Here is a 14,628-nt window from a genome sequence, read left to right on the forward strand (position 1 = left end):
AAAATCAACTGACCATAAATATGAGGATTATTTCTGGACTCTCAATCTATTCCTATTTTATTCTTTTTCATACTACTGTAAGTTTAATTATTTTTTCAGTATCATTTTTTGTTTTCATTTATTGATAATTATACAGAAATACAATTCATTTTTGTATATTAATCTTGTGTCCTGCAACTTTGTTGAACTCAAGTATTAGTTCTATAATTTTCTTAAAGTCTTCTTTTGGATTTTCTATATATAAGATCATACCATCTCCAAATAGAGATAGTTTTACTTCTTCCTTCCAAATATGGATGTGTTTAATTTCATTTTCTTGCCTAATTGCCCTGGTTAGACCCTCCCGTACAAGTTGAGTAGAAGAGCCAAAAGCAAATATTACTGTCTTGTTTCTGATTTCAAGGGGAAATCCTTCAGCCTTTCATCATTAAATGTGATGCTAGCTATGGGTTTTTCATAGATGTTCTTTATCAGGTTAAAAAAAGTCAGTTCCTAGTTTATTGAGTCTTTCTATTATGAAAGGGTGTTAGATTTTGTTAAATGCTTTTTCTGTCTCTAACAAGGTGATCATGTGGATTTTCATTTAATCTTACCTATTTCTTTTTCCAAATGCTCAAAAGAAAACTATAAGAAATGTTATTTACTAGATAAATCATAATTTTACCAAAAAGCCATAAAACAGAACTATTGCAAAGGTTCATAGGTAAGTAATCTAAAAGTGTCTGACTCATTTGAAAAATACAAAAATATAGCTGTGGAAAAATTTTTTTCTTACCAAAAAAGATAAAAGTTTATCTGCTGATGATAGGAAAATATATTCTTATAAGAAAAAAGGCTGCACAATAAATTAACATATAACACAATCATCACTTTTACATACACGTGAAAAAAATACATGTAGAATTATTAAACTTCTCTGGTAATTACTGGCATCTCCTTTTCCAAATGCTTTCATATTAAAATAGAGACTTATATTTTAAAAATATCATTACATTGACTGACTCAAAAAAAAATATCATGCTTTATATTTCAAAGTAGTACATTAGCAAGCATGTTTGTTGCACAAATGTTCAAAACGACGCTACATGGGAAGATAACAAGATACAATTCTCAGTTATGGTGTGATTATGCTCTGTGCTGAATATATAATGCCTTCTGCTTGAATTCGCTCCAAAATTGGTCCATAGATCTCCTTTGAAAAGGGCCCCATCAGGCCTTTAGCTTTAATTTCACCTAGAAGAAAATAAATTTGTAGTTACCACTTTAAAGGTGTTATGAAGGTTAGTTTCCACAGCAAGGGTCTCCAAACCATTAACAGGGAAAGGGGTTACCTGGAGACTGAAAGCACAGGGGGACTCAGGGACAGAGTCAGAGTGCATGTGTCTAACTGCATTAACTACTGCCAAAATGAGCAGAGAATAAAGAGTAGTATGAAAGGAAAGTAAACTTAACTTGTCTTCTTTATTTGCTGATAAAAAAAAAAAAGCATAACAACAACAGAGTGAATTAAAACCAGTCTGATTATTTGGGCACAGGCTTCTCTGAGGGAGACTGAAAGAGTCTGAGTACTTTTCTTAAAGTCCATGATGACCTCATTCCTCATCACTTCTTCAACTTTGGTTCCTCAAGAACTAAGTAGGTAGTTTAATTTGATATTAGCTGATATGCTATTGTAGATACATTTTCTCAGTATTTCACATTTGTGTGCTTGATGTTTGTTATTCCCTTCACATACTCACAAGGGCCAAATGGGGGATTCTATTCAGAGGTAGTGCTTACTGAATGTATAGATGATCTTAAGGGGAGAGAAGATGGTTGAAATCTGAATTCGCTCAATCCAAAATATTGAGTACTGATAACATACTGAGACATGAAGAATAATAAAACATGGTCTATATTTTTTGAGGATATGAAAGTGAATCCCCTCTGCTATTTCAGTGTTAACTACCCCTAAAATATGAAAAACGAAGGAAAGGAAGAATTAATATTGCCTGGGGAGGAGGGACACATATGTGGTAGGATCTTTATGTATTACTTCACTTCAGCGTCACCAAAAACCTCTAAATTAGGGAAGACAATCCCCACTTTAAAGATGAGGGAGTGCTAGCTCAGAGATGCTGAGTAACTTGCACCCCATGACTCTGCCATCTTGTGATTGAACTCGGAAAGAAATAGCTGCTAACTCCAAAACCCGTGGCTTTTACTCACCACAACGTGATCTCCCGGTCAGCACTCAACTTCTGAGACGGCTCACTTAGTGAACTCCAGTGTCATACTCACGAGTAATTATTTGACATCCAGGCACCGAATGACTTAGAGATGATATGGAGACAGATTCAGTTCTCCAATGAAGGAACTTACCATCAAGCAACATCTTGGCTGCCATAGCAGTGGGTAACCCCACAGTTTTCGCCATGGCTGAAAAGCCATTGACGTCCCCATAAACCACAAGGTCAATGGTTTTATTTTCTAAATGTCCGGAAGGATGTCTGATTCCAAAACTGTCTCTCATCACAATCATATCTTTCTCTCCAGGGCCTTAAAATAAATAAACAGACATTATTAAATGTCATTATCATTACACTCCAATACTGCATTTCATCTGCTCCTGCCCTTTTGCTGTCACAACTTTCTCCTCCCATCATATGCGGTCCTTAGACAATTATCTATGCTGCTTTTTAGTCCAAAGACCAAGTGAAAAACTCAAGAAACGATAACCCTGCCCACGTTCCTCTGGTCAGGCTGGTAGCACAGGAGCCCGGCTACAGATGTGAGGGCACTGCGATAGAACACCCACTCCTCACTCAAAAATGCTCCTTTAGCATTTCCCTAATGCATTAAAAGTGAAGCTAATATCTGTTCCTTTCCCATATTCCCCAAGTTCATTCCTATTTGATAGCTCTCTGATTCTTCCCTCTGGAAAAATAGCGCAAGCGCCCTTTCCCTCCTTGCGTACTTCCTCCCACTACCGCTTGGCTCCAGCCTCCCATCCCATTCACTAGCCGTGCTGACTGCATCTGATGCTGCTGCTTCTGGGAGGTGTAGCTAACACCCCAAGGCCTACCTACCATAGGAGAGTTTCCTGGCCAAATGCTTGGAGAGTGCATCCACCACAGACTCTGCTCGAGGGACTTGTTCATCCCCAAGTAAGCCCAACCTGAGAAGCACAAGAGGCAGCTGGGTTGGGACAAGTCCTACACATAATCTCACTTGGGAAGCAGAAGGGAGCTCTTTGGATTTTATCTTGAAAGGGAAGAACCGCAAGATGATAATCCAAGCTATAGGACTCTCCTGAGTTGTAAATAATAATAACAACAGTAATGTTTTCATCTTCAGAATCATCCCCAGACTCCTGGGGCAGTGCTCTCTGGAGCAGAACTGACACATTGTTTGTGCTGTTGCAAAGCTTCTTATGAGATTAATTTACAGGTTAGTTTTCCCACATTAAGGAGACCAGCATAATATGCCACAGCTGTGTGAAAGAGTTTTAAAGTGGGTTCCAGAAGACCAGGAGAATCTCCTTCTGGAGAGAAAAAAATATCCCCGCTTTCTTGGGAACTGAAAGTTCTCAAAGTAGTAGTGTCTCAAAATAAGTATTTCCCAAGTTATAATCGCCACTGAATTTCTCTTTTTATCTGCTTTTTATCCCCACATGAACTCAATACATGGTTATCTCTCTACAACAGGCCAACATTAGAGCAGCAAATTAGTCAAAGACAATGTAAAATGTCTGCTTTCATCTTGACCTCTCTTTGACTAGAAAGGACTAAGTAAACATTGATATTGAGATAATCCAGCATTTTGCTCTCTAAGTTGATTGGTGCATGCCTACCGTTCAGCAGCCTCCAGCTGGGTATTGTCTCTTCCTAATTTCTTAAAGACAGCTTCCTTAAGCACATCATGCGTGGAGGAGGGTGAAATCCCAACAAGTTCACAAAGGAGTTCTTTCTGGTTATAAAAATAAAGACAGAATCCTAAATTCCTAATTAAAAAAAAAAATCAGCTGAGAAATTATCGTATTAAGACATTTGGCCTCAAATGCACCTCAAATTTTAAATTAGAAAGGACTAGAAATAGTAAACAGTAACACATATATATGCATACACGTGTCTGCACACCCACACATGAATAAATTATATTCCTAAATAATATTTCAGCAATAAAAATAGGTCATAACATCAAATCAGTAAAAAATAGATGGTACCATATTTACCATCACATTCTCGCCTTTGCATATCCTCTCCATTACTTTTTTACCTGTTCTCCCTTACCCTCCAAGACCCATTTTGGCCAGGATCAAGTGAAAGGGGCTCATTGCTACAGCTGCCAGAAGCAACTGGAGTTCTTTTGTAGGTTCAAGAGATGAGAAAGACCTGGCAGATGATAAAACCTCAAAGCAAGAACACTTAAGCAGCAGTCATAGCTTTCTCTACTTTCTAAAGAAGACTTTTTCCAGGATCTCAAGGAAAAAAGTTGTAATTTCGACTAGGAATCAACAAACTGGTTCACCACCTGGTTTTTTAAAGAAAAAATTTTATTGGAAGATAGCCATGTTCATTTGTCTATGTATTTGTGTATGGAGGAATTGAGTATGTATGGCCCATAATGCCTAATATATTTACAATCTGGCCCTTTACCAAAAAAAAAAAAAACAAAAAAAAAACAAAAAAAACAAACAAACAAACAAACAAACAAAAAACACAACACCTCACCAGCCCCTATTCTAAACTATAGCTACCAAACTACTTATCCATCCCCCCTTACTGTGAGAAGTGAGATGATTCATTTTCAGAAATACCAAATAAAAGCAGTTGCTGTCTAGTTAACAATAGATTTACAACCTATTGGAAATATGTATGAGCCACCCCCTCTGAAATGGAGTCTCAAACCCTTAGACACTTCAATTCCTGATTTTTCTCCCTGCTCTGTTTTGTGGACTTAATTTTGCGGGCTTTGCAATTAGCATGCACCCAAGAACTGAGGTCTCTGCATCACCTCAAGGAATATAAGGCAAAGCCTTACATGGGCATAGGAGGCTTCCAGGTAAGGCTGTAACTTCTGTAGTGCTCAGCCAATGAGGAACCAGGGGAGGGACTTGCACACTAGGAGATAAATTGTCCGCCCTGACTTGCCCCGAGTGTGCCTGTTCATCAGACACCCAGTCTTACAAAAATGTTGATTAAAGCCTCGTTTCACTGTGCTCCCTTTGCAGGGTGCAAAGGAGTCTTTGCATCCCTCCTTTGGGTCAGTGGACTTACTTCTCACAAGTACCAACCCTCCCAATCCAACGGCCTCAGTCTTGGAATTCACTGTGTATATATTTACTCACTCCTGTCCAACACATACATTTATGAAAGGTAAGAAAGATTTGGAAGGCTTTCAGATAACATAGAAAACTGAATCTAAAGCAATAGCTAGCAAGAATACCAAAGTTAGCAATACTGATCCTTTTCTCCTTATGATAAATTTCTGGCATTTTCTACTGGAATATGGGCACATTTGTTCAAGTTGGATGACCGACTGGTAACACCTGGCAGTTAGTGGAAACTCTACTTTACATGCAATTCCAAGCCTTCAGAGTCCCTTCCGACCTTGAGACTCTGAGATTTTAATGCAACACAGATTTGGACATAAATTCATAATTGAAAACTCAAATTACTCATGGTTAAAAATGATCAAATGATAGAACTGATGGGACTCGGGGGTGGGGAGTCTAGTTCTGTGACACCACCAGTAGCTCTCCCAGTTTATCAGTTCCAGGAGGCCCCAGTTTAACTCCTGTCACTGGGTCACCAGTTAGACAAGTGGTAGAGCCCAGAGCCCAAATCCATCTCTTCTCAGGGTGGAAGGAGCAATCAAGCAGCACAAGTGGCTGTAAGAAATAAGCCCAGTGGGTCAGGCCCATGATCTCTCCATTCTTCCATAACAGGGGAAGAAAAGAGGGTCTGGGGGTCATGGTTCATCTTCCCGCACATAAGCCACAGAATGGGTAATTTTGCTGGTCCAAACCAAAGTTCAAATCTGACCATTTCTGAAGAACAGCAAACAGCATATAACTCTGGAGTCACTCACCCAGGTGAGAGAGTTGGCCTCAGGTCGAAGGGCAGGAAATGGATCTCTGTTTATGAGACCCAGTTTTACAAATCCATTCAAAGCTTTGGCATAACCCTATAAAAAGAATTATGAAGTAGTAAATGAAATTTTTCCTTTCAAAGAAAAAAATTAAAAAGCTTTTTTGAAAAGAGGGATCTGTCTTTGTAATTCATTTAGAAAACAGGCTTAAAGTATTCATCTGAATTGCTCGTATATGGATGCAAACACCTTCAGGTTCAGAGGGGAATCAAGAGTGTCACAGCAATTCTGCTGGTTTACATAACAGACCTTGAAAGACTTTGGTCTTTACTTCTGTTTCTAGGTAACAAGGGAGGGGTATTTTCTGACAGCAGAGGGGCAAATTCTCTCCTGTGTTATGTGCTTTCAGTTCAGCAGAATCGTATTTAATAGAACGGTTCCCTCTCTTATAATGAAAGAAGGAGCTTATAAGAATATTATCACCCAAAAGCAGATAATCCATTCTACTGATTAAGAGCCACTATCCTAATGCATATAGGTAGCAGGAAGAGAGGTAGGAATCAGAGAGCTTCTTCTGAAATCACACCAATGTGGGGGAGGGGTGTCAAGAAGGAGCCCAGAAAGATCCCTTGGGAAGGTGACAGCAAGCTGGCTCTGCAAGGACAAGCAGGTAACAGACAGGTTCAGGAGAGTAGCCAAAGCCTCCCTGTCATACTCAGATGATAGTGTCTCATGTCCAATACTGGAAAGAATATTCAGGTTACTGAAGGGCTGCTGGCATTGCCCTGAATGGTGACCCTCATGGATGTGGACACTGCAATATCTTCCATCTTCTGGGGTTCTGTGGCAACAGCCATTATCCATACACATCCTTGAGAGCTTTATTCATTATTAAAACTCTTACAATTCTCTGTTCCTGGGTCTTCATGTTGCCAAGAGACTATATCTAAAGCTATCAGAAAATCCTAATTCCCGGACCCCCCAAAATGTGACCACTCATATTCCTGGAACAAAATAAAGAAAACAGAATCAAGAAATCTGCCAGTACTGCGGATGTTATGACTTCATTTCAGACTAGAGTTTCTGCTGTGCTTACAGGCTTGTGGAATGAACACCCATGGTTCCTAGACCATAGGTTGCTATCAGCCACATCTCATTTGATTCCTGGTCAGTGAGGACATCACATTCAGAGGAGTACAGGTACCTGCCATCCACGAGCATACAATCTATTTCAGGAGATAAGAAAAATGTACATAAAAACCTAACTAAAACTGCTGAGACACAAGTGCTCGGTGCCAATAAATGTAAAGGAAGCTCTAACGAGTAAGAAATGCAGTGACTGTCTCCTTTAAGAATAAACAGGAGTTAGACACGGAGACATGAGGCAAACCAGAAGCCACACTTCATGTGCCAACACTGTGCAAACAACCTCTGCTCTTACGTGAACTTTGTTCACACAGAAATAATACCACCCGTGTTCACCGATTCCTGATGCCTTCCCCATGTGAGGAAGGGGGACAGGAAAAGTCCTGGATGAGGGAGCTGTGATCTTTAATAACATGATTTGGAAAGCATCACTGAGAAAAGTCCTAAAGGAGCTGAAAGAGAGTGTGCAGATCTCTGGGAGAGCAGGTTCTGGGCAAAAGTAACAGCCAGTGAACAGTAAGAGCAAGGAGAAAGTGTGCACAAAAATGGAGGGGTTATCACTGATGGACGCGTGTGCCTTCCATCTTCCAGAGAAAAGATTAGTGAGTGGTGGATCACACACACAAGGCAAATCCCGTCTCTGCCCTCACCAGGAAATCTCACAGGGCACCAAGACCTGGAATCAGATTTCTGATTTTTAGAGAGGTATGTATGTTAGGGATGCTGGTTGGAGTGGGCTGAATAGCGTCTCCCTTACAATTCACATCCACCCAGAACCTCAGAGTATGACCTTTTGGGGATATTTGCAGATATAGTCAGTTAAAGATCTCAAGATGAAACCAATCTACATTTAAGGTGGATCCTAAATCCAATGAATGGTGTCCCTACAAGATGAAGAGAGGACACAGTGACACAAACAGGAGGTGATATGAAGACCAAGGCAGAGACTGGACCAAGAATTGCAGGCGGCCACCAGAAGTGAGGAGAGGGGCATGGGACAGTTTCTCCCTCAAAACCTCCAGAAGGTACCAACCCTGCCCACACTTTGATTTCAGGCTTCTGACCTCAAGAAAGGTGAGAGAGTCAATTTCTGTTGTTCTAAGCTACCTGGTTTGTAGCCATTCGTTAAAACAGCCCCAGGAAACTGTTGCACTGATTGTCTTAATCTGGTCATACGTGCCACTACTCTTTTGTCATTAATACATAAGTGTGTGGTGGGCATTTGTGTTTATGCTCCCAGAATCTACACGCCATTCTGTGCTAAAAAACATTTCAGATTTGCTTTGTGGAAAGTGACAATGACTACATCTTCAGCTTTAGGGAAGTGAAGCAAAGGCAAAGGCTGATGGGCATATTTTATCCCAGTGACTTCAGGGGCTGAGACAAAAATGGTATTTTTAGCTATGAAGATATGTTTTTTAATCCCTACTGGATTTGAACCAAAAATGCTGGGGATGCTGCCACCACCCTGCCACTGTGTGGAGCCTGGAACTGCGGCCAGCACATACGGGAAGAGCTGAGAGGTGAAGAGAAACCGAGTCCCCATGAGGTCACTGGGCCCCAAATCTTGCTGCACCTTAAGTGACCCTTCACCTGTCCCCCTGCCAAACTCCTCATGAATCAAAAATTCTTTCTTAGCTCAGGCCATTTTGAATTGTCTCCTAAAACATTCAGTCAGAAGAATCCTGAGAAAACAGATTCCAGCCTGGCCTACTGTCTTAATTATTTTGATGACTAAGAAACATTACGTGTACACTTCACTTACCCAAAAACGGGCAACAGGCTTCATCTCCAATAGAGCTGCTTACCTTGTACCTCAGTGTCCCCCGCAGCAGAGTGTGCGCAGATGGGATGCCGTAAATCTCAGCATACTTCGTACTGTCTCTGTTAGGATAGCCTTCCAAATTTAATCCGGGGAAATAATCCATGGGGGTCACTGCATCAAGAAAGGAGATGCCCCCTGCGACATTCACAACCTGAAGAACATTGAAAGGGCACGGATGGGGTTACAATATTATGCTCCCTGTGGACTCATCTGCATTATTTTCTTAAAAAATAAAATCAAATTTTTAAAAGAAAGCAGTAGAGGGTTTGAAAAAAAAAATTTTTTAATGAAACTACCATAATTGACATCTCATACCTAAGCTATTGAACTAATATAGTTCAAAAGGCCATTATTCTCCCAAGCTTTAAAATCCAACTTAAGGGGCTCCTGGGTGGCTCAGTCAGTTGAGCGTGGGACTTCGCCTCAGGTCGTGATCTCATCGTTCGTGAGTTTCAGCCCCAAGTCGGGTCCTGGGCTGACAGCGCAGAGCCTGGAGCCTGCTTGGGATTCTGTGTCTCCCTCTCTCTCTGCCCCTCCCCCATTCATGTGCGCTCTCACTCTGTCTCTCAAAAATAAATAAACATTTAAAAAAATAAAATGAAATCCGACTTAAATCTGGATAAGATGGCACTGAAGAGCGCCCCATTAGGGTTTCAGTGAACTGAAAGCAATGGAAATTTTAAAGGGCTGTGCTCCAGCTCGGTGTTACACCTAAGTGATCAATCACTGGGTTCTACTTCTTTTTTTTTTTTTTAATGTTTTTTTTCAACGTTTATTTATTTTTGGGACAGAGAGAGACAGAGCATGAACGGGGGAGGGGCAGAGAGAGAGGGAGACACAGAATCGGAAACAGGCTCCAGGCTCCCAGCCATCAGCCCAGAGCCTGACGCGGGGCTCAAACTCACGGACCGCGAGATCGTGACCTGAGCTGAAGTCGGAGGCTTAACCGACTGCGCCACCCAGGCGCCCCTCTACTTCTGAAACCAATATACACTTTCTGTTAACTAACTTGACTATTAATAAATAAATTTTAAAAAATAAAAATAAACCAACCATAAAACACAAAAACTAAAAATAAATAAATGGCTATGCTCCAATAATAACAGCGATATTCTCACTTCATTCTTCATTTACATCCCCCTTTGAACGCCGAGCATCGGGCACCAGTCTTGTGCATTTCTGTCACTGCTAGCACTAACGGGGGACCTACCATGTACGTGCTGGGATCACACTCCTTGTGGAGGGAAGGAGAGTGATGAAGAAGTTGCAATTTCTGTCTCCATTCCCTCGGTTCATGAACAAACATTTGCTGAATGGCCACCAAGTGCCAGCAGCGGTGCTAGAACGACCATAAGGAGCTCACAGCCTAGACAAGTCGACCTATGGGTGTGCACTGGGGATGGGGAACAGGAGAGAAGTCCCCTTACAAGAGAGACGACGTGTGAACAGACAGCGAAACCCATAGAAGTGCCACCCCCTGGTCTTACCGCTGCTTAGAATTAAGTCAATTCCCAAGCTCTTCTGATTTCACTCTAAAATCCTCTTCCCCACCCCCTCTCCCATCACACACCCAAAATGCACTGATGCAGGTTTTTCCCTTTGACTTTGATGAAAGGACTAAAGTTTTCTTTTGGCTTGCGAGGTTTATGATCATCCCTGAGATGATGGAAGACATCCCGGAGTGATCAAATCAGGGCTGGGCGGGGGGGGGGGGGGGGGGGGGGGGGGGGGGGGGGGGGGGGGGGGGGGGGGGGTGGCGTTGCTGGCGGAACTGGGTTCATCCCCTTGCACCACTGGAAACGGCTTCCCACCACGGGTCTGCGGCTGCACAAAACCACCCCAAAGAGTCTTCTGCTAAGATCCCTGGAGTTTATTTGTAGATGGGTTCTGCACGTGCCTTGCTCTGAGAGAGAAAACGGAAATGTGTGTGTGTGGGTAGCCGAAGGTCCAGAAGAAACGGGCGACGCTGACTGGCGTCAGGCCTGGAGGCATCCCTGCAGTTAAAAGGCTTGGGTTTGCAAGCACCAAGCACCAAGAACCACTAAAACTCCAAGAGTGACAGGCTGAGGGAGGTGAGGAAAGCTTCTCATTTACTTTCCTTAGGAAACTCCTCTGGACAGTAAACATTTCCAGAGGGACCAATTCTGTACCATTGCCTTCAAACAGATTTTTTTTTTCTATCAGAATTCTAAATTTAAAAGAAATCTAATAAGAAAGCAAACGTTAACCTTTAGGGTCTCCACACACATCTCACTTCTATGACTTACAGCAATTCTAACGTTTTGTTTGCTTGTTTGAAGGTGAGGAAATTGTTTTAAAGAAAAAGACAATAAAAACTACTGTACTCCAGCACTTTACTAATCAGAAGTCAGTCAGCTGCTTCATAAGTTTATCAGGAGATCCTCGGAAGAAAATAGGGAAATATCAGCTGAATAATAATGATTCATTTAGAGAGATTGAAAACTGCCAAAACTACCTGACCCAAAAAATTACTGGGTAATCACGTGTCCTGTGATATTCATACAGAGTCGTATGTCTAGTGGCATATCATGGGGTTCATTAATATGCCCTATCATGTTTAATATTTTATTAATGGCTTGGATAAAGAATGACATATTTATCTATTTGGCACAGAATATGCATTTTTGCCTGACTCGACAACGCACACACCCAGCACCTACTGCCAACAGAAACAGTGGCTCCTTACCCATGGCTGCCACAGACTGCCCTAAATCCAGCCCTTCCCACACACGCAGCCACACCCACACGTCTCCCAACCACTGACCGACAATAAGCTTGATTGCTAAACTGACTAGACACCTAAACACAGGAACTACACAGACAGTTCATTTATTCAGGACCTGCTTTGTGCTAAGTGCCTTATATACATTACCTTCAATTCATGCAATAATCCATTGTTCAGAGGTGGAAACTGGGACTGAGAGTCACCCAGAGGCAGATTGGAGCCCAGATCTATCTGACTCCAACGTCTATGTTCTTTCTACTACACCACACTGTCCCCTTACTTGAACTTATCTGTGGATCACTATTTTGAGAAGGCTACTGATTGACACGGTGTAACCTTCCACATTATGGCACCAGTGATACACCCCCAAACTGCATTCAAAATGGCTGCAGGCAATGAAGAGCTGTGGCTCTTCCTACAAAGGAGGGCTGGGTGCCGCAATCCAGGTAGGGGCAAGCAAGCAACGGGAAGACAGCTACAAAACCTACCTCAGAGCTGAGTTTTCAGAGCAAGCATGATCTGGAGAATATTTGTTTCACTGCGAGTAGTTTAGAAGAGGAGGCTGAAGGAGATGATGCCATTATCACCCTCAGCTCCCACCAATGTCCCACCACCCATAGAGAAAACAGAACTAAGAGAAGACACAGCCACTGTCTTCCAGATATGTAGAAGGGAATCATATTTGTTAGAAATAGGATTAGAAAGGGGCTCCTGAGTGGCTCAGTCAGTTAAGCGTCCAACTTCAGCTCAGGTCATGATCTCATGGTTTGTGGGTTCCAGCCCCATGCTCAGAGCCTGGAGCCTGCTTCGGATTCTGTGTCTCCCTCTCTCTCTTCACCTCCCCCACTCACTCTCTCTCTCTCTCTCTCTAAAAAATAAATAAACCTTAAAAAAAAAAAGAAATAGGATTAGAAGTTAGAAGTTAAGAATGGTGTCAGTGGCTGGAAATTCTGCAAGGATGTGGAACAATGAGGCATGTCCTATTTCATAGGCCACTGCCTGAGTTGCTGGAAAAGTTTAAGGCTTCAACTTTTAAGCAGAAGCCAGAGAGGTCACCTGACCCTCCATTATGATTCCCTGAATTATATAAGGCCTGCTCCGTGGGGGTGGTGAGAGTGGTGGAGGGGATGGAGGGACAAGAATATAAGAGAGGCTTTAAGAAGTTTAACAATCTGGGTTGGGAGACAGACAGATACACTTGAATTACTGAGTGAATAATACAGCATCCGGAAAATTCTTACACAGACAAAGTGTGGGAGTCTGGACAAAAGAAGAGTGAATGGGGGTTGGAGTGGTCAGGAAAAGCTGTCTCCGCAAGAGGAAACTTGAGCGGGACCTTGAAAAAAGTATCATTTTTAGCAAAGAAAAGAAAGCCCTCATGTTTTCTCTTGGCTTCCTCCACAGTGTCAGGGAGATGCAAAAGCATTCCTTTTTTACAAAAGAAGTTGAGGATGAAAAGGAAAAACTTCAAATTCAATATGTACAACTTCTGCTGCCTGGAAATAACCTCTTGCTTTTCCTGAGCACCTACCACGATCAATTTCTTTATGCAGCTAACTTTTACGCCTTGCCTGAGAACGTGCGTTAGGCAGATTGCTGTCTCTTTGGCCTCAGTGAGCCCTACTGCAAGTACTCTACACGGCTGCTATGATTCTGCTTAGCTTCAGACAAGCAGCCCAAAGATCGGAGAGATTCGGGGATGGTTCTAGAGCCACCAGCTGGCAAAGGGCAGAGCAAGAGCACAGAGCCAGGCCCACTACCATCAAAGCCCCGGCTCTTTCTCTCACACAGGCTCTGCTCACCCGTCCATGGTCATCATCTTTTCAGTTATATGGCCTCCTGAAAACAAGCATTTGCCCAATGGAAGCAAGAATTTTCCCTGCATCCACATGTTAGTGTAAACCAAACATGGCCTGGTCTCTTCTCCAGGACAGCAGGTGGTGGAAGGAGCCGCTAAATGCGACAGGAGGCAGGCGGAGGCATATAAGGATGTGCTCGGCAGAACTGCAGACTGTTTCGGGCCGGACCTTCATGACTCTCAGGACTGGAGAGCTAGATGAGACGTCAGTGGCCACATTACCGTTAGGAGGCTGATGCCTGATGGACCCTGACAACTGCCTGGACTTTGGTGGCACTGTGAGGGAAGTCGGCACTTGGACCAGAACACAGGGGTCCTGTTTCATATCCCGAAACACGCACATGTATCTTTCTAGCATCAAAGTGCCCTGCTTGTTTGGGACTGTTTTCAGTGCAGCTATGATCCCCTGGTCACCAAACCGGCTCTTCTCAAATTCGGCTGCACATTAGAATCACTTGGGGAGTCTTTGAAGATCCCCAAACCCAGGCAAATCAGCATCTCTAGGGATGCGCCCAGGCACCATTATTTTTCAAACCGCTCTGTTGATTCCAATGCACACCTAAGGCTGCGATGTATACTCTGTACATCATAGGCACAGAGGACAACTGATAATAACGTTCACTTTGTGTCTTGAGAAATTCTTTCAATTTACTCCTTTGTACACAAAATATGTTTAAATCAGATACACTGGGGATTCAGAAAACTGCTGCTTGAAGCATCTCTGTAAGACACACAGCTAGTGACATAATTCACCACCCCCTGCAGGGCTGGAGCCAGGGACAAGGAGGTGCCTAGATCACAAAAGTTAAGGAGAAACCCTCAGTCTAGTCACATGTGCTCTTTGCAAGACTCGTTCCTTATAGCTAGGGCATGAACTATGAAGGCAGACAAGTGCAATACGGGCACTGGCTGTGTCCCTTGCGGTCTCTTAGACTGTGGCTGAGTTAGCTATGCTTCTTATGCCACCCACTAGGATGGTCG

General features: G+C 42.7%; 1 protein-coding gene across 2 annotated transcripts in view; it reads right to left on the reverse strand.

Annotated features, from left to right (window-relative positions):
- Positions 1-799: 799 nt before the first annotated feature.
- AASS (aminoadipate-semialdehyde synthase) overlaps positions 800-14,628 on the reverse strand; it is a 61,856-nt gene continuing 48,027 nt past the window's right edge. For both annotated transcript variants that reach the window (XM_043589355.1, XM_043589356.1), the window contains exons 19-24: positions 9,027-9,194; positions 6,073-6,168; positions 3,833-3,948; positions 3,069-3,157; positions 2,362-2,538; positions 800-1,233 (exon numbers count right to left, since the gene is read on the reverse strand). In XM_043589355.1, the coding sequence (XP_043445290.1) occupies positions 1,115-1,233; positions 2,362-2,538; positions 3,069-3,157; positions 3,833-3,948; positions 6,073-6,168; positions 9,027-9,194 (765 nt within the window). In that variant the 3' untranslated portion in view covers positions 800-1,114. The remainder of the gene's footprint in view (positions 1,234-2,361; positions 2,539-3,068; positions 3,158-3,832; positions 3,949-6,072; positions 6,169-9,026; positions 9,195-14,628) is intronic.

Source organism: Prionailurus bengalensis, chromosome A2 (assembly GCF_016509475.1).
Source record: "Prionailurus bengalensis isolate Pbe53 chromosome A2, Fcat_Pben_1.1_paternal_pri, whole genome shotgun sequence".
Taxonomy (NCBI): domain Eukaryota; kingdom Metazoa; phylum Chordata; class Mammalia; order Carnivora; family Felidae; genus Prionailurus; species Prionailurus bengalensis.